Below are 27307 nucleotides of genomic sequence, written 5' to 3'. Positions count from 1 at the left end.
ACTAATATGGAATTAAATACCTTTTGTCAAGAAAAATCCTACACTTCTAAAAGCTAAATACAATTTAACATAAAAGTTATCATATCACTTCTTAATTTAAGAAAGTAAACATTTGAATGTCCATTATTGAAAGAACATCATATTTCATTTGTTCAAACTGTATTTTACTAAAAGAAAGAAAATGAGAATTTAGGTATTAAAAAATGACAATCTACATATAATAAATCCAGAAAAACGGAAAAATCTTACAGAATATTATAAATTCTGCAATGAAAAATTATTTTCCTTTTTTTTTTTTTTGACATTTTTATTATTGTTCATGATCTTACTTTTGAAAACAAAATATTGTTATATTTTCTGTATGATTGGATGATATTTTTAAATTAGAATTTAAATTCAAATGCCAGGTTAGAAAAAAAATAATAAAGAAAAATTGCAAACAGGTTCAAAGCAGTTATAATATAAATCTTTAATATCCTACAGTTATTTACTATAATAGCAACTAACAATAATACTCTTGAAGATTTTGCATCGAAACTTCTACATAATAATTTCCAAATCAATCATTTTACATCATATCATAGATATTTTAGTGTGTATTTCATAAATATGGTTAAAATGGCTTTCAAAATTAATATTATAATTTAATAATCAAGAATGCACTTGACTGAAGAAAAAAAACTACATAAATATTTTATACATAACATGAAATTCATATCTAGAACTAACAGATTCCAAATTAAAATATTCCTCTCCATCCAGCATAATTGGACATATATCAAATTTAGATATAGAAATATTAATATAGAAATCACCAGCCCTCAGTGGTTACATTATATTATCAACTATTTTATCACTGTAAGTACTTTGGGTCACTCCATCAAATTTCCATTTTGAGTTATTCCTTTTACAATTAAAGAAAATTTCACTGTAATCATAATTGCGATATTTCATTTTTTTCAGAGGAATCTAGTTTCTAGGTCTGACAAAAGAATTTTCCAATAGTAGAATAAATTTTATTTTAGAAAGAATATGTTTATGTTCGAGTATTTTTAAGCCTATTTCTTCTATTCAGTTCACAATATTTCTGATTAAGTTATTTTCAATTTTCCTGTTCAATGAATACATTTATTTGAAGACTGTACAGCGAAAGACCAGTTAAAAAACAATTTCTGAATATCTTAAGAGGTAATAGATTTTTCTCAACAAATTTATACTTAGTTGTTCTTTGTTATGTTAGTTACAAATTTCTTAATTTTCTCTCTTAAATTACAGATAATACTTCTAAAGTTTTTATTTTGTAAATTTTTTTAACTTGTTAGCTAACTTATATGAATAATTTAAAATTGCAAATGCAAAGTTAATGTAAAGTTAAAGTAAATGTAAAGTTAATAGCCATCTTGAAGTGTATTCATTATATTTCTTATCAGGGAAAAGAGTTAAGAAAGCAAAAAGATAGTTTAACATGCAGACAGTTGTTAATACAGCTTTACTTTTTCTAAAACTATGAAATAAAACACCAAAATGAGGTCATGACGCCCCCTGGAAGGCAGATCAAGACTTATCAGTGATAATATACATTTTAATATTACATTTCAGACATGCTAATGATGCAAATTTAGAAATAAAATTCTATGTAGACGAATCTGATTGCTGTACACTTTTGTGACTTCAAAAATTTTCAGTCAACAAATCATTGTATTTTTTAAAAAATATGAATTATAATGTCAGAAAGATAATTAAATTAGATGGTATAACAATGCATTTTAACAATAGGTATAGTATATCATTGCAGTTTTCTAATGCAATATTTTGTGAGTAGAACTTCATAACTTTGTACCACATGATAGGGCCAAGGAAAAAATATGCAGGATCTGCAATTGAACACAATGTAAATTCAGAAATGCACAAACTAAGATTTTTTCAAGAAACTGACTTAAACTTTTATTGGCCAAGAGTTAACCATGTTCAAATGAATTAGAAAAATTCATTTTGTCAGGATCTATTAATTCATGAGGAGATTTGCCATTATGTATCAAATATGAAACTAGAAAAGACAATGCTGCTCTCTATAAAAACAAAACAAAACAAAAATAACAAGAATTTACTCCAATTGTATTAAAATTGCTTTATATCAATTTGTCATTTTTAAACATTTTATTACTGGTGGTCTAATTGTTACACTATTGAAATAATAAAAATATCAATAAGCAATATTGTTGAATATTAATTAATCCTAAACTATTCTTACAACAAACTTAACATTTACATGCATTACTATTATTAATTACAGATATTTTTATTATAAAAATTCAAAAAATCTAGTGCTAAAGTTAAACTATTTTTTTATGTGGTAACTAAATTATTATGTTAGTCACAAAGATAAAAATTTGATTTAATTTGTTTAAATAATTTTCTTTTAAAATATTTCTGCATATCAATGTTATACTGATTAATGTTCACATAAAATATAAGGATAAAAGATTTTCTCAGAGATTAGGAATATTTTGTCATATTATAGCTTGTTAAAATCTTTCCAATGTTACATTAGTCACAATGGAATGACCCTTTACTAGATCTTCAAAATCACACTGTTATAGGATAAACTAATAATTACTTCAAAATAAGATAGTTGGTTTGCATTTAAAACTTCATATATTATACAAGTTACAATAATTGCAGAAACTAAAAATACATTAGCTGTATATCAATATTCAAATATTATGAAACATTTACTTTTCTAATTAATTATCTAACTAAATGTTCTTTTAAAATATACCTAAAATATTTTTTCCCTTCTTGGACTTAGCTATTGCTAAATTTCATTATAATTTTAAATGGTTTTCTTTACAAGAATATGAGAACAAAAGATTTATTAATTCCAAAACAATGATTATAAAAATTCATACATAACTGATCCCTATCATGAAAAACTTTATACAATTAGCTATTTACATAATATTACTTGCAGGGTTTTTTTTCTAAACACATTAGTAAAAAAATATTAATTATTTCAGATACATTTTACAGGAATCAAATATAAATATCACTTTTATTTTAAATAGAAATCATACAAACTATTTCGAAAATAGCACTATAAAGTATTGAACAAAGTTATAAAGAACAAAGATAGAATTAATGAAAATAAAAACTTCAGGGATAGTGAACTTTTTAACTAGTGAAGAAACATTTTCATACATAACTATATAACCTTCATTTTTAAAAAATGAGCAAATCAATAAGACATTACTGAGCTTCTTAATGCCTCATTTAATCAAGTATTCTGCAACCCAATACTGATCAATACAATTACAGTATTGTGATGAAAATTCAATCTTCAACTGTATCTCCTGAAGGTTGTAAATTGGTCTACATTCCATAGGCTTAAGTGCATTTTACTATTAATGAGTTAATATTAAAATGCTACATATAAATATTAACTGGCTTTGTTTGAAAAGCATTTTGAACCACTAGTAAAAATTATATCTAAATAACAATTTTTAAAATTTTACAATTGAAGGATTAATGTTTAATATGATAAATTTTACACAGTTTGATAGTTTTTATCAAATAACATAGTACCTTTTATATATATTTTGTTTGGAACAATCTTCCTTGGCTACTTTTCTGTTCTTAAACATCTTGTACCATATTGTTTGCTGTAAAAATAATTTTCATACATAAAAGAAATTAATATTTTACTTTAGCCAAAGAAAATAGCATAATAGGAAGAAAAAGAAGGAAAGAAGCCAAGGAAAATAGTTCCAACACCAGAGTAGGAAAAGTACCAAAATAGAAAACTAAATGGCAAATGCATTTAATAGTAAAGAGAAATAACCGAAATTGACATGTCATGAATAAAATATCAGGAAAAACAAAAACAACTAGAGACTAGTAATTAATCTTTTAAATAAGTTTAAAGACCATCTAGTTTTGACTTTCAACATACATAGATACACCAAAAATTATATATTAAAAATTTAACTGATGGACGAGTATAAAAAATCACAAAATTATAATTATTAAACTTTTTATTCAGAGATAAATAATAAACAATTTTGAGGAAAAGTTTAAAACTGCCACAGTTGAGTTGTACTTCAATGATCATATAGGAAGTCGCATCGCATCCTACAGAGGCGTGCATTGAATAAATACAATTTTTGTAAAAATCGTAATTTGAAAGAGGATTATTTAAATCTATATGCAAAGAATAGTATTTATTATTAAATAAAATTACAAGACATGTATTTATTTAAAAATTATGCAAACTAAAAATTACAACATCAAATTAAAGTTTTTTAAAAGTATCCTCCTCTTTGTCCAGCAGGTAGCAGGAATCCCAGTGGTAATACTTTCATGCAGAAAATGAATGAACCAGTAATGCAGACTAGATACCATTATCATAATGTTAAAGAGCTAATCAAAATTTAAAAAGTTTCATATCTTTAATAAGGTAGTTAAAAAAATGGTTACAGAATTAAATGCACATAATGGTATAATGGATTAATAGCAAGAGATACAAGATTTAAAAAACAATAAAAAATTTTAAAAGGCATGTCATACCGTGATAAACTATGTCTTTTATTAACAAGACACTCAAGGTTTTGACAAGTGAAAACATATAGTCCCAAAACAAACAACATAACATTTAAAGTTAATATAAGTAGCACACAGAAGCAAAATAATAAAGTTTCAGGATTCTTAATAGCATCGCTGGCAGATTTAGGCATTTTGCAACCCTAAGCAGAGTACATTATAAAGCCCTCTCCTTTAATAAACTGGTGAATTTAATTTCACATTTCAACTTAATAAATATATTAATGATTGATATTGGGTTTTTATTTTGGTAACTTCACAGAAATTAATAGGTTTTTATATGTTTATTTATTATAACTCTAGGCCGTGTGCCATCCACATTTGTTGCAACATAAAATTAAGAGACACTTGGTGTTTATAAATATCTTTAAAAAAAACAGATAGAAATAATCAAGCTATCTGGCCAATTATATTTGGCAATTTCTATATTTTATAATTCTAAAGATTAGTATTTTAATAAATTTATTTATTTGGAAAATAATCTACCAATAACTTTCCAGTGAAGCTGCTTGAGTTCCCCCTTAGCTCAGTAGCTCTAGACAAATACCTAGTCTGCCATATTGAAAATCCACCATTGAGCAGTATATAATTAATATGTGTGCAAATTTGGGATACACGCACACACACATTCAACTAGAGTACTATAAACCCTAGGATCAGCACTAAAAACAGGATTTATTTTCCCAGATCTGAATGGCAACTCAGGATGATTCTGCAAATATATAACTCGCACCTCTGATACAATAAAACCTATGACCATAAATGAAGACAAATAGTATAAGAAGTATGAAATTTCATTAATTTAATTGATAATACTACAGTTAATATTCATTCTGCAAATTTTCCATCATTCAGTAAATTCCATTTTAGATTACAATAACAAATATTTAAACGAGTAGAACACTTTTATACTTATAAAACATACCAATCAAAACAACCCACTTTAATAACAGGTTTCATTAGTACTTTAATAATTCTTGAGAGACCAGAATTTTATGTAATTAGCAAATCTGGACAAAAGAAAACAATCATATATATAAGAATACATACACTAACCACAAAGCTAAGTATGCACTACATATCTCAAATCATAAATCCTAAATTTTCCAAATAAATACAACACAGAAACTGTTCTGGTATGAGCAATTTTAACTTTTCTTGCATTTTTAGGATAAAAGTTTCAAAACTAAGTTTTGAAAATTGAATGTTTAGATTTTCATTGATTCACCAATGGCACTATGTGAAAATGAATTATCTCAGGAGCTAAAAGATTTAAATATTCATCAGAAAAACAAATTTCATTGTCAAATCTATTTTTAAAAACAATGATGAAATAATTTTACAACAGTATAAAAATAACAATAAAATGCTCTAGGCCATTGAGAGTATTTGAAACAAGCAAAGAACAGAGTAATTGTTCATATTCTGGAATAGAAAAAGTCAAACAGTAAAACAAAAAAAGAAAATCTACAGATCTGATGCTAGAGAGAAAATTTTGATAATCATGCAATCCTGAGACAATTCAATGTGTGCGATGGAATGGAGGGCATCACATTCAGAACTATGATAAAAAAACCATTTGTACGGAAAGTTAATTGTAAGTAAAAACTTGACTTAGCAATAGCATGAAACAATCTCAGTTCTAGAATTCTTTGATTTTGGGGAGGCACTAAGGAAGGAAGAGAATGATCAGCTTCAGCAGTTCAGATGAACATAAAAAAAGTTTAAGAAAAATAACCAAATATAAAGCCTGAATCAACAAATATAAAAGGAACTTCAAGCATGGGTGTTTGATTATGTTTTTGGGGTTGCAGAGCAACTTCTGAAGATGGCAATTTTACTATAATCAAGGAAACAATGAATTCTTATAGGTATTTGATTATTTTGAAATGTAATGCCGGTCAAAGAGGCTCTATTTAAGAACTTGAGAGGCAACACATCTTTTAAAAAAAAATAATGATGATCTCAAGTAAATGGTTTGAATAGTATAGAAATGACTACTCTATGGAGATGACTCAAAACCTTAACTCAACTACAAGATCTTACCCTCTATTAGAGATTAGTAGAACTATCTAGATCAGTAAATTAGAAAACTAAAATATAAACTGATCTCAATACTGTAAAACAGATGTTATTCAAAATTTAGCGAATTTAAGGCTATCAATCACAGGCTATTCAAAACATTACTAATTTTACAATTTGTAAAAGAAATTAGTAAAAATTGCTATTTTTTATTATACCTTGTTTCTGTCTGCAAACTTAATTTTGCGATGCAAAATACATGTCATTTTAAACTAAATTCATCTTTAAACTTAACTTTTTATATATTTATGTTGCTTCTTTATTTTCCAATAAAATATGATTTCACTGTTATATATATATATATAAATTGTTACTTGTCATACAACAATTCTTCAGTTTTTATTATTATTATTATTTTAAAAGATTGTGCTTTTGCAGCAGTGCATTCTCAGGTTAATGATTAAGTGTATTTAAGCAATTTTATATGAAATTTTTAATGGTACAAGAACAACTTTTTCCCCATGACATATAGGTATCAAAATGGAATAATTTAAAAGTGCCTGTTTGTATGTAATTAGTGTACAAGCATTAATTGTACACAACAATTTTGCACAATATTCATCATTATACATTTTGAGAAACAACATTAACTAGAATTAAAATATAATACTTGGGCTATGATTTGGAATCAAAGAAAATACAGGATTACAGTCCAACCAATATTAAGCTATTTCATTCATTTGCAATAATAAGAAAAAACAAAATTTCAATTTTTAAAAGATACAAAGTAATAACTGCACAGAAAGTATAGTAAAATTTATTTTTCAGATTGTAATAAAGAAAATTCGAAAGGAAATTCTAAATGTAAAAAGGGGAAATTTATATTCTAAATAAAACAATTATTCTTAGTCAGAATTGAAAAGGCATTTATATCTGGTCTGTCACCCAAATAACATTTTTTTTATTACTACTTTACAATTATTAATTGTGAAAAATGATAGTTCATGTTCTGAAAATATAAAATACAATTTAAACCAATAGTGTCCAATTTCAATTTAATAACCTTTCTTGACTGCAAAACAAACATCTGAATATTCCATAAATTTTGAGATACACATCTGATATTTTTTGGAAATTTTAATTTAAAAATACGAATACTTCTTATTTTCCTACTGAATTACAGTTCAGGAATGTACAAGTAGATATAAATATTTTGTAATATCAACTCATCTTACTTAATTAGGCAATTTAAATAAGAGGCACGATTTAATATTTACCATATTTCTCATCAACAATTTTTTTAAATATTTTTGGTTTATTTGTACATAAAGGTTACTTTCCTCATTGTTGATAAATTTGAAAGTTAGATCAAAATAAAAGCAAAGTTTATAAATAATTCCAATGACTAAACCCATTACCAAATCCAAAATTAGCTTGAATTCCAAGAAAGCATAGCTCATATTAGTGGTACATTAATAGCAATAAAACACATACAAGATAAACCAATTTTCTAGAACAGAAAAGAAAATGTCAATTCAAATTATATATATAAAATATTAATTATTATTTTAAGTTGGAATAAAGTATTTAAAAGCAATGCCAAGAAAAATTGTAAAGCTTTTTATGATAATATAGTATATAATTTTTGACACAAATATTTCTAAGACATTTTATTATTTTTACAACTTAAAAACTCAAATCAGGGTTTATACAACTTATGTTTTACTTTTTATATTTTTTTATAACTTGAATACATTAATAAAAAAAATTCTTCATCTAAAACCTTTCATTCTAAAGTTATTGTAATATGATCCATGAAATATACAAAGAGAACATAAAGTCTTGTTCTTATTATAAAAATTATAGCACAAAAACTATTCAATTTATACACCTTTTGTTTGTTTGGTTGGTTGGTTGGTAAATACCGTAATTAAATTTATAATTAAACCAAGTAGTTTAGCAAATTTTAACATAAACTTTTTTGTAGCTCAAAAAAATATCAATGAATCATTCTAGTTCTTATTACATGTTGTTTAACATTTGTTATGCAACACTAAATACAGCATCTGTTGTCCAAGTTTTCAACTTTAGACTATCATGAAGTGATGTGACTAACATTCATAATAACATCTGAACTTCTCTTGAGTTGAAACGGCTGATTTCATTTCGAGAAGAAAAAAAAGCATTGCAATTTTTTTCTCTAAACTCCATTATACTAAAATCTAAAGTTTTTTCATTCTAGCATGTATAAATTAGCTGCATCACTTGTTCAATGACAAAAGAAAAAAAATTAAGAATAGGACTATACCATGACAAAAATTTTGTATTACTATCTTCAAAGATTATGTTACACTAATATTTTGTAACCAAAAGGCTTTCTTCTCAGCCTGTACATTCAGAAAAATTTCTTAATACCATAAAATTTCTTAAATAATAATGCATAAGGAAAAAACAGAATACATTCTAATGTATATATGCTATATATTCCATTATTTGGATGTTTACATTTCACGGCACATTGTAGCCATGCATGTGCTATAATGGTCATTTCATCCTAGCATTTGGCAATCAGGACAAGACTTCATATTCTCTATAGAATAGCTTAGTGCTAAATAATACTGTATAAAAAAATAGCATACATTTAAATGTATAGACAAAGACAGCTTATACATTATAGCCATGAGTGTGTTATTATTTATTCTACAAATAGCAATGATGCCTTCAGGTATAAATTAAATTTTGGCTTTTTTTAAATTTTATTATTAGTTAAAAAATAATTGAATTTTAAACATGATGTGTATAAATTCTAATGAAGAAATTGAACTAAAACAATTACTAATTTTTTTATCAAAAACTGAACTTAAAAATGTATATATCCCTCTCACAATTCATTACTCTCATTTATAAAAAAAAAATTGTACGATTACAATTAAACAATAAAAAATCATAAGAAAGTAAAATAAAAAAAAATACTTAGATAGGAATGTTACTTTCATATTTATTAAAGAATTTTATAATGCAATATTATTTATTTATCATCAATTATCCTTCATTTATTTATTTGCAAACTGCAAACTTATGAAAAAAATTTCTACAGTGCAAAAATAATTAAAATTCTGTTTCTAATTGCTTTAAGTTATTATATTTTTAACATCACTTTCTTTCCTTCATAGCCACACGAGAGAACATATACACTTTGATACTGCTTAATTGTTGAAGCAGAAATCAGTACCAAATTGAAATATAGTACTTTGAGAAGTTTTCTTCCAAAAGTAAAGTTTTCCTCTTAATTATGCCCCCCCCCTTTTTGACAGAATGGAGATTCTAAATGAAAGCACTAAAATTAATCTAGATACAACATACAAAATTAAATTATATTTATGCAACAAAAAATAATAATAAAGTAATGCAACTCTAATGATCTAAACAAATGACCCCCTTTTGTTTGCATTTTTAAAAATATGTATCATTTCAAGAATTGTAATTCCACTTCTGAAATCAAAAGTAATGTTAAAAATGTTTACATTTCAAAATATTTATTTTCTGAAACTTAAAAAAAAAATCTAAAAATTATTTTTTCTTCACACAGAAATGTAAATTCTTTTACTAAAAAATTTTCAATTCTCTAATAATGCCCGAAAAATATTTTACATTCTTTTTCACTGTTACAGAGTAATGATTTGTATAGATATCATTGCTTCTACCACATCAAACATTTGCTCTCATAAAGAAGTTTGTTATACTTGTTAAAAACAACACATACTTTTTACTAACAGCAATTTATAATTACTTTAATACTGAATTTTATTACTATTATTTTAATTTATTATTAGCATTTTAACATTGAAAAATAATTATTTTTCCTCAGTGCAAAGTAGTTACTCTGAAAATTTGTAAAAAAAGCTTTAGAAAAAAAAATGCTACATTGAGCCAAAACATTCTGAAGAAACTGTTACACACAGATTGCAAAATTATCTTTTATGGAAACTATAGCTTTTAAATACTGTTAAATTTTATATTAAAAAAATAATAATGCCTGTATTTTTTAATCAGCACAATTTTTAACACTAAATGGGAGATATAAAAGCAATTAACTTAGAATATATTGGTTTATTTAGATATTATAACAAAATATCAATGAATAAGTTTTCCTGGTATATTTTTAACTATGCTATTTTTCCTATCAAAGAATCCATTATCATCACTTAGAAAATTCTATTACAGTGTACAGTTTAATTAATCATCAACTATGAACTCAAATGATTTCTGAGTCATTATAGACAGAATTACAAACCCTTTTTATTATAAGGAATGCGCAAAAGGAACTTAATGTTTTTAAAGTGAGAACCTTCAGTGGTATAACCAAATCCAAAGGCATAATACATATGTAATTTTTTTCTTTCCTTATGCTTGAAAATGAGTCAGTTATGTCAACTTTGAGACTTATAAAGACTTTTAGCTTCCTTTTGTTAACCAAATCTTTTATATGATAAAAAATATAATATATAATTACTATCTAGCTAATCCCATACATCAGGTGGTAATTTACATCCCACAGCCAGTGATAATGTCTTATGTTGGATATCAAATGTTGAAGATCACTTCTATAGAAAGAGTATTATATTTTAATAACATCAGTTGCAATTTTTAATAAAAATACCATTTTTAGTTTAATATAAGAGGAAAAAAGTGAAAATATATTAAAATATTTTTTTTTTTATATATATATATATCTTGTCTTGCTACATATATTTACAGTTATATGCAACAAAACTGAGAAATTATTCGAGTTCAAAGTTATATATTAAAAAAAAGCTTGCACTACATATTTATGAATTAAAGTCAAATTATACTATACAGTCTTTTGAAATGCTCAACCAATCAAAATATTTATAAGCTTATATATCTAGATAAGACAAGGAATTAAAATTATTTACAGGGGGTATCAAATTAATATTGTGTAATGAAAAAAAAAATGTAAATGGTCAAGACAGTAAAAAAAAATATGCATCAGCCTATATGCAAAGACAAAATATACTAGTACCACATCTGTCCTACTTGTAAGGAAAGAATTAAAATACTAATTAACATCAGAAAACAGAACAGGAGTAATAAATATTATATAATGAAAAAAGTTTTATTTTAATAAAACCTGAATGAAATGCATAATAGAAATTTGAATACATCAATCTATGATTTTTTTTTAATAGCATACCAGCTTAAGATGGATAATTTTCCTCCCATTTAAAAGGCAGAGTAAAAATTAAACTCAACTTTAAAGTCAAAGTTCTGTTTAACAAGCATATACAAAAAATGACATCAAAAGAAGCATGAAGTTTCAAACTTTGTGAAATTAAAAAGATAAAAATAAATTTTAATCTATTTTTATTCATTTTTTTAATGAAATATGGTAACTTGTATCTATATAAGCAAAGTTATACAATAGATATGAGTTACACTACATTTAAGTTATTCACAAGACAGAATTTTTATTGATAACAAAAAATAAATAATCTCAACTTAATAGTATTTTTATCATAAGAGCTTAATTTTACAATATATTCAGAAAAAATACTTTTATTCATTCTTCTTTTATTATCATCAGGTTTTCAAAAATTATACAAAGATTAAATATAGAAGTATTACTTATTTCCTTTATACATATTAAGATGCCTTCCCTTTATTATCAAACATACTTATTCTGCTGCTTTTTATCTTAGGATTTATAAAATATCAACAAGAGAAGTATTGTAGTAAATATGAAATGAAAAGAAATATATTTGAAGAATTAATCTTACAATATCCATCCTGCTTACATTTAACATGTGCCAAATGCAGAATGCTAAAAAAATGAACAAGATTTCACAATAATTCCTTCAATACGAAAACATTCCGATTCATTTTTATTTAACTAAAACAGTCTTATCCTACATAATTATTTGCACTGCCATTATCTATTGAATTATTACAATATCATGAATAAATGACAACACAAAAGCAAAAACGACACAAGCTGAAAGTTATATATATTTTTTTATTAAGCAATGCAACCTTTAAATTAAAAAAAAAAAAAAGAACCGATTTTGAAATTACATTTTTGGTTATATAAAATTTCAAACAAGTAAAAATAAAATCAAGCTTCTGAACGAGTCATATTATTCTAAACATAAAATTATATTAAAATCTATGCTTGGAAGTAAATTATGTACTATTTAATCCGAGACACAAAAACACCAGATATTTGACAGAACATTTATTTCATCACTAAACCCAAGTCTGAGATCAAAACTTGAAAACTACACAATCAATTATAATGATGTGCTTTTAAAAAAAAAAAAAATTAAGAAAAATAGTATTACTTGTGACACTAATGGAACTAGAGTTTTTTCAACTGATTTCGTTCGAATTTCTAAACTTATTGGCTCTTGCTTCGCTACCACTGCCATCTTGAGTTATGCAGTAAATCTACAATGAGAGAGCAGTTTGCTCCACGGAGGATTCTTTTTCTCTGTGGTCTGCTCCTTTTCTGTGTTTGTTTCAGATTATTCATATGTTGCCATCTTCTAGCAATGCAATATATAACATATTGTTGTAGCTCACAAGAAAATGTCATAATTACTTGTGCTGCTTTAATGAAATAGTAAAAATTTATGTAATATTTTAGCTAGGTAATCATAGAAATGGATGGACAAATTTATCTTACTGTGAATATTAGAAATCGGACCAACTCAAAAATATTTATGCAAGCAGGTAGAGATGCATAATCTACGATTTTTTTGAATAACAAATAATTTTGCTATTGTTATTTTTAAATATTTGTTCCAAATATCTGTTATTTCAATCATATAACTAATTAAAAATTATTACTTAGTATTAAATATAAAATTTATTAATTGTAATTAATACTTAATTTACTAATTTAAGTAACGTGTGATGTGTGATTGAATTAATTTATCTATTTCAGCTTACTTCTTAAATTTGATTTTTTTCAAAACTATTTATTTAATTTCTTTATTGGAGTAAACCATTTTCTGAAAAATTTGAATTAAATATATGTCATTTCTTTAAAATGTTTACTTCAGTTCTATATTCTACCTATAGATGGCGCCAGCAGTAAACAGAATATATGCAAAGTAATGTCACAAGCAATTAAAAATTATTTGTATGAAATAGTGCATGCTAATATCGGAAAATCAAGGTCACTCTCATGAAGTGGAGCGATGACTTCACACTTTCCAGTGAAGTCACCGCTCCTATTCAATGATACGATAATTCCAATAACCGGTCCGTTCACTTTTCAATCCATTCACAGATTTCTCATTTTTTGTTTTGTTCGAGAGCTTCCATTGGACAGATCGTATCGATTGTTACTTTCCAGTGAAGTCACCGCTCCGGTAAATTTCAGTGATATCGTATCGATTGTTACTTTCTATAGTGATCCAAAACCTGTAATCGAAATATCACCAGTAAGATCGTATCAAGGATTTGAATCACACCCCTCTTTGAAAAGTATTAATCACTGGTATTTGTGACTTTTTTATATTGGTTACATAATAACCGCTCGTTAAATATTTGTCATGACTACAAGCAGGCATATCTGTTGAGGAACTATGCAAAAATCTTTTAACCTTTTGCTTACGGGCGGTGCAGAATATTTTTTGTATCAGATTTTTTTTTTTTTTTTACCTTTGCTTACGAACCGGTACAAATATTGTACCAGGGAGAAGTTAGGATTGCCTCCGAAATTTTTTTTTTTTTTTTTTTTTGCAATTGTACTAGGGTTTTTTTTTCCCTCTAACATTTGCCTACGAGCCGATACAACTATTGTACCAGTGGCGAGTTAGGATTGCCTTCCCTTTGGCCCAAAGTAAACTTTCTAGCAGTATTTTAGCTGGAAGAAAACAAGGTACTTTGTGCCGCTGAGGCGTTTGGACAGAAGATACAGTCCAAATAGATGACTCTGTCTAGATGTTAATATCAAACTTGTGTTGTACGTTCGACTAGATACTGATGTGGGGATTTTTGAATGACCAAGTAGTCGAATTGTGCATGTTGAAAACACCTTGTCTCGCAAAGCAGGCTTCATCTGAAAATAAAACTCTAGCAGAAAAGTGTGCGCCTTCTTGTGTGGCATCAAGCATTCAGCTTGCAAACTCCACCCGATTTGCGATTTTCATTGAAAAACGTTATCTGCAACCTATGTTTTCTGGTAACTTTTCATCTACTGAACGCCTACTATCCTTGATCTTAATTTATCTTTCGAATTTCACAACGCTCTCTGCGAACATCGGTGCTGATGTTGCAGCGATATTTTCGGGTTCCCATTTTAGTTTTTCTTCAATATCTTTAAAACTCCCCTTTTCTCATACTACACGCTTATATCAAATTATAGAATATAAAATTTCTTACATTTTCAGGCTTTTATTTTTCTTCAAGTTTTAATATTTTTGCAAATATAGGTTCTAAAATACTTTTTCGTTTTCAGTAATTTACGACCCCCTAGACCATCAAATCCACATGTTACCAGCATGAAAAGAAACTTTTCAGAATGCGCTTTCACTCAAAGAAAATTCATTGTTGAAACAGCATTTTTTATTTTTTTTTATGAATTTTGTACAGTTTCCAACGGTTCTCCGACTCCATATATTTTTGCAATTTTCGCCTACTAACGTCGTTTGGGACCTCATGTTGTATGGTGATTCTTTATCTTGATGCCTATATATATATATATATATATATATATATATATATATATATATATATATTGTTACGGAACTTCGATTCCACTGAGTCCGTAAATTCACCGGGTTCGCTTGTAGTGGGTATATGGTGTGAAAACAATCAGCAGACCTCAGTAACAAACGACGATGACTTATTAGACACGAATACACAGAGACGACAAATATATACAACCTCTACAAGCGGCACAGGCAGCACACTACAACACACAGTAGCCCACAAGCAGTAATCGGTAATAATAACAACCACAGCACACAAAGCGGCCAGACAGAGTTCAGCAGGAGAGGGAATCTTCGTAGCTTCACTCTACGGTCTCTCCAAACGGCTGCAATTCTCCACTGTCCTCTCGTTTTAGCTGTATTCAGCTGCCAACGCACTATTACACGATTGGATACTCCTGACAGAACTCGATGCTGCTTCCATAATAAGCACCAGGACTCGGCACAGCTCAATTTGGCAATCGTTTAAGCTCTTCGCTGGACTGATCCAACTAATAACCTTAGACTATTTACACGATTGACTCCGTACAAGACTACGATTGATTTCGGCTTGAGACTGCCGGCTATTTATAGTTCCCGGGAGGCGGCCCGAGAAGGTTCTGGATCAATCAGGCACGTCTCGATTTCTATTGGATGGATCGATAAAATTCTAGAAGCTTCCAGTAATATCTATTTTGTCGCCAAATGGTCGCCAAGCTCTGAGATCACCGACACGGCACCCGATCAGCACCCAACAGAGATGATCGTAAAACGGTCTATCCAGTGATTGAACTAACCACGCTAATTTATTAGCAATATTACAGGTACATTACAGGTTTGTAACAATATATATGTGGTGAATTAACTCCACGAGAGGGCGCTCTGCGTTCTTCCGGTGATAGTCAGCAGTCGGAGGGAAGAGTTCAGAGTTCACTAGACGAGGGGAGAGAACGGAAGTCCGCCGAGAAGGTTGCGACCGGAAATCGAGAAGACGTGATACTCTGAAAAAGGGCCGAAACTGGAATTCTTGCGTTGAAGAATTCCTCTGAAAATGCCAGTGTACCACGCGTAGGTGGGAAAGATCCTTTAAACAACATCCAAAGATCCTTTAACATCCCATCTTCACGTAATATAAATTCCTTCATCATTGAATTCTCATTTGTAAAATTCATCAGAATCATCATTTGTCATCATTAATATATATATATATATTGTTACGAATCTGTGATGCGGCTTCCCAGCATAGTTGGTTCCATACGAGGTCCCAGAGCTTTTCGACAAACTTGGCAACCATTTGGCGACTTGATGACGAATTTGGCGACTTTCGCGCCAAAATAGATTATACCCGAAACATCGAGTATTTTCCCGAACCGTCCAGTAGGAACCGAGATACGACTCGAACGTTCCTGATTGGTTGAGAGGCTTCTAGCCCCGCCTCCTGAGACTTATAAAAGGAGCTACAGCTGCCGGGGAGTAGTCGTGAACCAGTAGTAGTCGAGAGTAGTCGGGATCGACGGTGAAGAGTAGTCGGAAGCGACAGAGAAGAGTAGTTGGAATCGACGGTGAAGAACTGGTCTTCCAGGGATAAGCAGAGCAGTGACGGAGTCAAGCTAGTACTGAACTAAGCTGTGCGCTATTGTCTGCAGTAGAGTCTTGTTGTATACTGCTGTGTATGCTGTTGTATGCTGCACGTCTCGGCCGAAGATAATCGTCTTCTGTGCTGTATATAGTTGTCGTCTTTGTGCTGCCCTGTGTGTCTTCGTGTAAATAAACGTCGTTGTTTTATTTCCTACTGCCGTCTGCTGATTGAGCGTTCTCCGCACCATATAACTCCTACTATCCAAACGAACCCCCGGAAAATTTCGTAACAACATATATATATATATATATACAAGGGAAGGGTACCTCAATAATTCCACCACGTAGTATTGAATACTTCGGAGTACATTCTGAAAAAAAGTAAATAAATGATAATCTATACATTTTCGTAAAGTCACTAAAATGAATTTGAAACTAAAATAATAAGTTATTTTCATGTCAATTACGAATGTGCTGAAATGTGGAACTGAAATCGGCAAATTTATTAAATTATTATTTAATTTTATGCGCATTGCCTTCTACTGCAAAATATCTAAATTATGACTGATTTCATCTGCAAAGGGCACGAGATCGTCTTACTAAATTTTTGTGCCATAGGTTACAATAATTTCACGGCCCATTAGAACCATAACTAGGATTCTGTGCGCCTATGGTTCAACAAAAATATCAACTTCATAAAGTTCTCAGTAGAAATATGTTCTATATAAGTGTATGGAATATTTTTATGCAAGGATAAGTTTATGAAATATTTTTGCAATATATGCAAGGAGTCGTCTTCATATCTAGATTTACCAAACTCAATTTTTTCAAATAGCAATACCCATTTCGAATACATATCCGAATTCTCCAAATTAAAATAACTCTCACACATGTAAAATTTTATAATTTTGAGTAAACGGTTGCAAATAAAGCTTGAATTCCTAAATATTAAATGATAGTTTTTATTTTTTTCAATGTATTTTATGATATTAGGAATTGATTATAATTCTTTTTTACATTAAAATACTCAATGAAAAAGACAAAAGTTATGCATTTTTAAAAATATGAGAGTAAATTTCAAATCTTTTTAATTAATTCTTTTTAATTTATATAGTAGCCTTTTTTATTAAAGGCCCCCCAAAGAATTCTACCTTCACTTTGACCTAAGCTATTATTGTTTCAAATTTTATCCATTTCCCTCAAATAGTTTATGAGAGATATATAAATAATCAAAAATTTTCTGAACAATATGATTTTCGCTTTCATTGGGAGGCATCTCAACTTTACAAAAGAATTCGCTGCCGTGAATAAAAGAAATTTCCCTAAAATGCAACAGAAGATAAAGCACGTCTTTCAAAGTGCCTTTAATCCCCCCCCTCTCCGCCTCCTTTTAAAATAAATGTAAAAGCAAGGGAAAAATCGACACGTATAAGAAATTTTACTCCACTTATATTTGGAACTAATAGGAAACGATACGGTTATAGAAATAATTTGTGAAGTCTTTAATTAATAAAAGAAACAAAAGCGAAATTCTGTACCAAATACGAATTTAGATAGCGTTACATGTATGAATGAATAAAATAACAATGGATTGAAAACAAAGAATATGACTTGTTTTTTGGATAATGTCACTATCCTTGAATAAAATACCATTTAAAAAATGAGACAAAAGTTTAAAAATGTTTAGGTGAATTAATTAGTCTTATTAAATACTCTTTCTGGTAAAAAGAGATTAAATACCAAAAAAAAAAAAAAAAAACATTCTTAAAAATGATTTAAGTATCATTTGGTGAAAACTTGAAAGTGCAAATCCGTAACATTATACTATTTATGTTTCAACTATAAGAAAATGTTTCAGGAAATAAGTATCTATCTTCATTTTGCTTAGCCAAAAACCTTTTGAATTAAACTAATTTTACTAATATTACTTGCTTAAGTTATCCAAAAATAAATGAAAGTATGAATACCGAAATCTTGTTACATATATGTGTGTGTGTGTGTGTGTGTGTGTGTGTGTGTGTGTGTGTGTGTGTGTGTGTGTGTGTGTGTGTGTGTAATAATGTTTTAAAATTCAATTTAATCCTAATTAATTTCCAAAGTTTTATCTTAATTCATCCCATATTAACTTCATTCTAAAATATTCTGTTATTTCCTGATTCAATTCCACATTTTTATATTTAATTAGTGCGACAGAAGCTCTGTAAAATTACTGACATCAATAAGTTCCTATACTCCGAGTGAAGGGATGAAAATTGGTCGATCTAACACATTCTTTTAAAAAATCCCTATAATTCCCTTACCTCAATCGACACGTGTAGAGAAATCCCTAATTCATAGTATAAATAACTCTGGAAAATATTTTCTCTCTCTTTTACTCTTTTCTGCTCTTGTATCGCTGGTGAACAGACGTCAGTCTGTCAGCGCTTCTTGTACATAAATTGTGCCTCCAGGGATGGAATAAAAGCGAAGTTTAAAATTCAAAAGTGTCTTCTCTCACTTCGGCTGCTGTTTAATATATATATATATATATATATATATATATATATATATATATATATATATATGTAGGTCGCTACGAAATGACTGCAACATATGTCATTAGAATGTCGTATTTTTGATCGATCTATTATGAAATCAATGCTAAGGATATCGTTGATGTTAAGTCGACAAAATATCAAGCCTCTGGTTCAGCTATTGCGCATTTAGCTTATAATTTGTAATACATTTTACGGAATAACTGATATGGCGACAATGAATCAAGTGTTGCATTTTCGATTGGTTTTGATCGGTCGGCTAAGAAATCAACACGTTGGTTGAAAATTTTTATGGATTGATTTACATCTTATTTATTGTCACCAACTGTTTTGATCAATTGTCGATAGAACTGTGAAGGGAAATAAGAGTATCACTATTATAAAAGAGCAGGATATTAGAATAACGCAACGAATGCATGAGAGCCTTTCGACTTGTTTTCCCTGATTCAGATTTTACTGAATGTTTAAAAAATAAATTCATATGTATTTATACAAAGGGTTTTTTTTTGCGAAAAATAAATTTGCAAGGCTTACTGATTTATTATATTTCAGTTAAAATATTTATTATATTTTATTACATATTTTTTAAGTCGAGTATTTGGATAATATGGCGAATACGTGAATGACTTTCCTCTTGTTTTCTTTGACTTTACTTTGATTATAATAAAAAAAGGAGAAACATTTTATTAATTCAATATTTTCTTTTTGCAGCAATAAATTTGCAAGATTTTTCAATTTAATGCATTTTATTTCTTTTCGATACTATAGTGTTGGATTAATAATTAAAGCCAATCTATTAAAAACATAGGCAGTTGCTGTCACCATTCTCTTGCAGTACAGGCTTGCTAGGAAGAACTGCTTTGTTGCAAACAAATGACATGAATTCAACATAAACAATGGCGTAAGTTAAACGTGCAAGTAAAAATTAAATATACCATAAATGTTTTTATGATTTACTTCATTAAAGTGCCATCATTTCACTAATAAAATATTATCGAATGGTTTGACGACTAAAAGTAAATATACACTAGGTGGCCAAATTATTAGGACCACTTTTTACTCTTAATACTGCATGGATTCTTCTTAGTATGAACAAAATGAAATATTGATAGATGATATGTAAAATTTGAGACCATATCCGATGAATTGTACTTTCCATTTTTTAAAGAATTTATAGCACTAGATTCAACTTCCTGATGCCCCTTTCAATCTCATGCCGGACATTCTCAGTTGGATTAAAATTTGGTGATCAGAGGCGTAATTATATAAAATTGCTCCCAGGGCAAATACCAAAACAGTGGCCCCTTTTAAAAAGCAGCAATTCGCATAATCTTCCCCTTTCTCAGAAATTTCATGCCATTTAGCATTAATTTCTTAATGCTGCCCAGCTTAATTTTGTTATTGCATTAATTTAATTTTTTGCACTCTGAAAGGATAAAATGCTACAAGCAATCAGGAATTAAAGGGGAAAATTTACAAAATGAACCATTGCACACATAAAAAAAATATTACAATTTTTACTTAATTTGAATTTATGAGCAAAATGAAAATATTCTGCATGTTTTGCAGCTAATTAAATTAATGATTTAACCCTCCATCTGCTTTTGCCGTGATTTTCGCGGGTTGGCAATCAGTCCATTTTCTATTGCATCCCTCGTTTTTCGCAGTTTAAAGTGCTGATTTTTGCAATTACAATTTTTTATTATATCATATTATTATCGTGTAACATATAGTATCAGTTCACTTTGTTTGAAAAATACTTGAACTTATTTGAAAACCTCACATCTAAATTGTGATTTTTAAAAAATACGCAGTCAGAAAGTTAAGCCCTTATATTTAACTGTTAAAAAAGCTAATTAAATTCTTACAAATCTGAGACTGAATTCATATTATTTATTATTTGGACCAAACATGAAATAATTTCACATTGTAGAGGTAATTTTATTTAAATATTAAATCTACATTACAATTGAATAACAAATTGATTGCTGCAGTTGTTTCCATCCTGAAAACTAATCAAAATTGCCATATTTTAGAATGTGCAAATGTATACTTGTAGAAAATAAACAAAAAGTCATAGGTACCATTAAGTCATTCATTTGCTTAAAAAATGCATCACATTCCAAATATGATTCCGAAATATAAAGGTTCATATGTACCTAATAACACTCAAGGGGGAAAAAAACTGATATACGTAAAACTAAAAAACATCTAAAAGGGTTAAATTTTTGACAAAATAATATATCTGATTTATATAAAAGGTTTAGCCCTTAGTGCCTTATGACAGAAATGGTTGCTAAAATAATTATATTCCTTTGGTAATTAAAAATTATATAATAGTCTAGTTATATCGCATCTGTAAATAATAAATTTATTACTACAGTACTTTTTAAATAAGAAGAATCGATATTTCTTATGAAATACATAGTTAAAAATATCCATCGCTTTAGAAGATATAAAAGTCTGAATAGTGTATGCACACTTAATACATTCCACATGATAAATTTAGCCATAATTCATTCGTATTCTTAGCATTGTGCCTTTACACCAGATTGACACCGTATTTAAAATTTTACTGGACAGTCGTTATCAGACTCCTAGACCCTTCAGAAGCTCTCGGGTTACAAGGCTTGGTGGCTGGATCGGCGGAGTGTTCCGCTTAGTTTTGCAGGTCTTCAGTTCGAGACTCGAAGCCGACAAATATTTTTAGATATTTTCTTTTTTTTTTTAAATTTATTTTAGATAGTTTTCTTCATCATTCCTAGAGATAAATTGAGTAATTTCAAATCATATCCGTCAAAATTAGAATTTAATATCAAAAAATTTCTAAATTTATTCGAAATTTTAAGTCAAAATCACGCACAAGCGCAGAATTCATTCGTATTCTTGGCATTATGCTTTTAGACCAGATTGACACCGTAATTAAAATTTTACTGGACAGTCTTAATGAGACTCTAAGACCCTTCAGAAGCTCTCAGGTTACTAGGCTTGGTAGCTGGATCTGCAGAGTGTTGAGATTTGTTTTGCAGGTCTTCAGTTCAAGGCTCGAATCCGAGAAATATTTTTATATATATATATATATTTTAATTTAATTTAGCCAGATTTCTCCATCATTCCTAGAGATATACTGAATATTTCCAAATCATATGCGTCAAAAATAGAATATAATATCAAAACATTTCTATATTTATTCGAAATTTTACGAGTCAAGTTCACGAACATGCACAGAATTCATTCGTATCCTTAGCATTGTGCTTTTAGACAGATTGACACAGTATTTAAAATTTTACTGGACAGTCGTCATGAGACTCTTAGACAATTCAGAAGCTTCGGGTTACGAGGCTTTGTGGCTGGATCGGCAGGGTGTCCTGCTTAGTTTTGCAGGTCTTGAGTTCGAGACTCGAAACCGACAAATATATTTATATATTTTTCTTTTTTTTTAAATAAATTTTAGCCAGTTTTCTCCATCATTCATAGAGATAAATTGAATAATTCCAAATCATTTACGTCAAAATTAGAATTTAATATCAAAATATTTCTATAATTATTCGAAATTCTTCGAGTGACGTTCACGAACATGCGCAGAATTCATTCGTGTTTTTAGCATTGTGCCTTTAGACCAGATTGACACCGTATTTAAAATTTTACTGGACAGTCATAATGAGAGTCTTAGACCCTTCAGAAGCTCTCGTGTTACGAGGCTTGGTGGCTGGTCTTCAGAGTGTTCCGTTTAGTTTTGCAGGTCTTCAGTTCGAGACTCGAAGCCGACAATTATTTTTATATATTTTTATTTTTTTTTTAAATTTAATTTAGCCAGATTTCTCCATCATTCCTAGAGATAAATATAATAATTCCAAATCATATACGTCAAAATTCAAATTTAATATAAAAATATTTCTATATTTATTCGAATTTTTACTAGTCAAGTTCACGCACATGCGCATAATTCATTCGTATTTTTAGCATTCTGCTTTTAGACCAGATTGACACAGTATTTAAAATTTTACTGGACAGTCGTAATGAGACTCTTAGACCCTTCAGAAGTGCACAGGTTACGAGGCTTCTTGGCTGGATCGGCGGAGTGTTCCGCTTTGTGTTGCAGATCTTCAGTTTGAGTCTCGAATCCGAGAAATATTTTTATATCTATATATTTTTTTTAAATTTAATTTAGCCAGATTTCTCCATCATTCCTAGAGATATACTGAATAATTCCAAATCATATACGTCAAAAATAGAATATAATATCAAAACATTTCTATATTTATTCGAAATTTTACAAGTCAAGTTCACGAACATGAGCAGAATTCATTCGTATTCTTAGCATTGTGCTTTTAGACCAGATTGACACCGTATTTAAAATTTTACTGTACAGTCGTCATGAGACTTTTAGACCCTTCAGAAGCTCTCGGGTAACGAGGCTTGGTGGCAGGATCGGCGGAGTGTTCCCCTTAGTTTTGCAGGTCTTCAGTTCGAGACTCGAAGCCGATAAATATTTTTATATATTTTTCTTTTTTTTTTTAAATTTATTTTAGATAGTTTTCTCCATCATTCCTAGAGATAAATTGAGTAATTTCAAATCATATCCGTCAAAATTAGAATTTAATATCAAAAAATTTCTAAATTTATTCGAAATTTTAAGTCAAAATCACGCACAAGCGCAGAATTCATTCGTATTCTTGGCATTATGCTTTTAGACCAGATTGACACCGTAATTAAAATTTTACTGGACAGTCTTAATGAGACTCTAAGACCCTTCAGAAGCTCTCAGGTTACTAGGCTTGGTAGCTGGATCTGCAGAGTGTTGAGATTTGTTTTGCAGGTCTTCAGTTCAAGGCTCGAATCCGAGAAATATTTTTATATATATATATATTTTTTAATTTAATTTAGCCAGATTTCTCCATCATTCCTAGAGATATACTGAATATTTCCAAATCATATGCGTCAAAAATAGAATATAATATCAAAACATTTCTATATTTATTCGAAATTTTACGAGTCAAGTTCACGAACATGCACAGAATTCATTCGTATCCTTAGCATTGTGCTTTTAGACAGATTGACACAGTATTTAAAATTTTACTGGACAGTCGTCATGAGACTCTTAGACAATTCAGAAGCCTCGGGTTACGAGGCTTTGTGGCTGGATCGGCAGGGTGTCCTGCTTAGTTTTGCAGGTCTTGAGTTCGAGACTCGAAACCGACAAATATATTTATATATTTTTCTTTTTTTTTAAATAAATTTTAGCCAGTTTTCTCCATCATTCATAGAGATAAATTGAATAATTCCAAATCATTTACGTCAAAATTAGAATTTAATATCAAAATATTTCTATAATTATTCGAAATTCTTCGAGTGACGTTCACGAACATGCGCAGAATTCATTCGTGTTTTTAGCATTGTGCCTTTAGACCAGATTGACACCGTATTTAAAATTTTACTGGACAGTCATAATGAGAGTCTTAGACCCTTCAGAAGCTCTCGTGTTACGAGGCTTGGTGGCTGGTCTTCAGAGTGTTCCGTTTAGTTTTGCAGGTCTTCAGTTCGAGACTCGAAGCCGACAATTATTTTTATATATTTTTATTTTTTTTTTAAATTTAATTTAGCCAGATTTCTCCATCATTCCTAGAGATAAATATAATAATTCCAAATCATATACGTCAAAATTCAAATTTAATATAAAAATATTTCTATATTTATTCGAATTTTTACTAGTCAAGTTCACGCACATGCGCATAATTCATTCGTATTTTTAGCATTCTGCTTTTAGACCAGATTGACACAGTATTTAAAATTTTACTGGACAGTCGTAATGAGACTCTTAGACCCTTCAGAAGTGCACAGGTTACGAGGCTTCTTGGCTGGATCGGCGGAGTGTTCCGCTTTGTGTTGCAGATCTTCAGTTTGAGTCTCGAATCCGAGAAATATTTTTATATCTATATATTTTTTTTAAATTTAATTTAGCCAGATTTCTCCATCATTCCTAGAGATATACTGAATAATTCCAAATCATATACGTCAAAAATAGAATATAATATCAAAACATTTCTATATTTATTCGAAATTTTACAAGTCAAGTTCACGAACATGAGCAGAATTCATTCGTATTCTTAGCATTGTGCTTTTAGACCAGATTGACACCGTATTTAAAATTTTACTGTACAGTCGTCATGAGACTTTTAGACCCTTCAGAAGCTCTCGGGTAACGAGGCTTGGTGGCAGGATCGGCGGAGTGTTCCCCTTAGTTTTGCAGGTCTTCAGTTCGAGACTCGAAGCCGATAAATATTTTTATATATTTTTCTTTTTTTTTTTAAATTTATTTTAGATAGTTTTCTCCATCATTCCTAGAGATAAATTGAGTAATTTCAAATCATATCCGTCAAAATTAGAATTTAATATCAAAAAATTTCTAAATTTATTAGAAATTTTACGAGTCAATATCACGAACATGCGCAGAATTCATTCGTATTCTTAGCATTGTGCCTTTACACCAGATTGACACCGTATTTAAAATTTTACTGGACAGTCGTTATCAGACTCCTAGACCCTTCAGAAGCTCTCTGGTTACAAGGCTTGGTGGCTGGATCGGCGGAGTGTTCCGCTTAGTTTTGCAGGTCTTCAGTTCGAGACTCGAAGCCGACGAATATTTTTAGATATTTTCTTTTTTTTTTTAAATTTATTTTCGATAGTTTTCTCCATCATTCCTAGAGATAAATTGAGTAATTTCAAATCATATCCGTCAAAATTAGAATTTAATATCAAAAAATTTCTAAATTTATTCGAAATTTTACGAGTCAAAATCACGCACAAGCGCAGAATTCTTTCGTATTCTTGGCATTATGCTTTTAGACCAGTTTGACACCGTAATTAAAATTTTACTGGACAGTCTTAATGAGACTCTAAGACCCTTCAGAAGCTCTCAGGTTACTAGGCTTGGTGGCTGGATCGGCAGAGTGTTGAGCTTTGTTTTGCAGGTCTTCAGTTCGAGGCTCGAATCCGAGAAATATTTTTATATATATATATATATTTTAATTTAATTTAGCCAGATTTCTCCATCATTCCTAGAGATATACTGAATATTTCCAAATCATATGCGTCAAAAATAGAATATAATATCAAAACATTTCTATATTTATTCGAAATTCTTCGAGTGACGTTCACGAACATGCGCAGAATTCATTCGTGTTTTTAGCATTGTGCCTTTAGACCAGATTGACACCGTATTTAAAATTTTACTGGACAGTCATAATGAGAGTCTTAGACCCTTCAGAAGCTCTCGTGTTACGAGGCTTGGTGGCTGGTCTTCAGAGTGTTCCGCTTAGTTTTGCAGGTCTTCAGTTCGAGACTCGAAGCCGACAATTATTTTTATATATTTTTATTTTTTTTTAAATTTAATTTAGCCAGATTTCTCCATCATTCCTAGAGATAAATATAATAATTCCAAATCATATACGTCAAAATTCGAATTTAATATCAAAATATTTCTATATTTATTCGAATTTTTACTAGTCAAGTTCACGCACATGCGCATAATTCATTCGTATTTTTAGCATTCTGCTTTTAGACCAGATTGACACCGTATTTAAAATTTTACTGGACAGTCGTAATGAGACTCTTAGACCCTTCAGAAGTGCACAGGTTACGAGGCTTCTTGGCTGGATCGGCGGAGTGTTCCGCTTTGTGTTGCAGATCTTCAGTTTGAGTCTCGAATCCGAGAAATATTTTTATATATATATATATTTTTTTAAATTTAATTTAGCCGGATTTCTCCATCATTCCTAGAGATATACTGAATAATTCCAAATCATATACGTCAAAAATAGAATATAATATCAAAACCTTTCTATATTTATTCGAAATTTT

The 27307-nt window shown here is 29.1% G+C and overlaps 1 protein-coding gene across 3 annotated transcripts in view; it reads right to left on the bottom strand.

The window, feature by feature from the left end:
• The window catches only part of LOC129959523 (alpha-catulin-like), a 47016-nt gene extending 33895 nt beyond the window's left edge, over nucleotides 1–13121 (bottom strand). For 2 of the 3 annotated variants that reach the window (XM_056072393.1, XM_056072392.1), the window contains exon 1: nucleotides 12978–13121. In XM_056072393.1, coding sequence (XP_055928368.1) covers nucleotides 12978–13064 — 87 coding nt within the window. In that variant the 5' untranslated portion in view covers nucleotides 13065–13121. Of the gene's footprint in view, nucleotides 1–3582; nucleotides 3660–12977 lie in introns of all 3 variants that reach the window. The other variant, XM_056072394.1, reaches the window with a different exon arrangement.
• Nucleotides 13122–27307: the final 14186 nt, after the last annotated feature.

The sequence above is a fragment of the Argiope bruennichi genome, chromosome X1, assembly GCF_947563725.1.
Source record: "Argiope bruennichi chromosome X1, qqArgBrue1.1, whole genome shotgun sequence".
Classification (NCBI taxonomy): Eukaryota; Metazoa; Arthropoda; class Arachnida; order Araneae; family Araneidae; genus Argiope; species Argiope bruennichi.
Note: the sequence above shows the minus strand (reverse complement) of the source record. Positions and strands in the feature narration are given on the sequence as shown.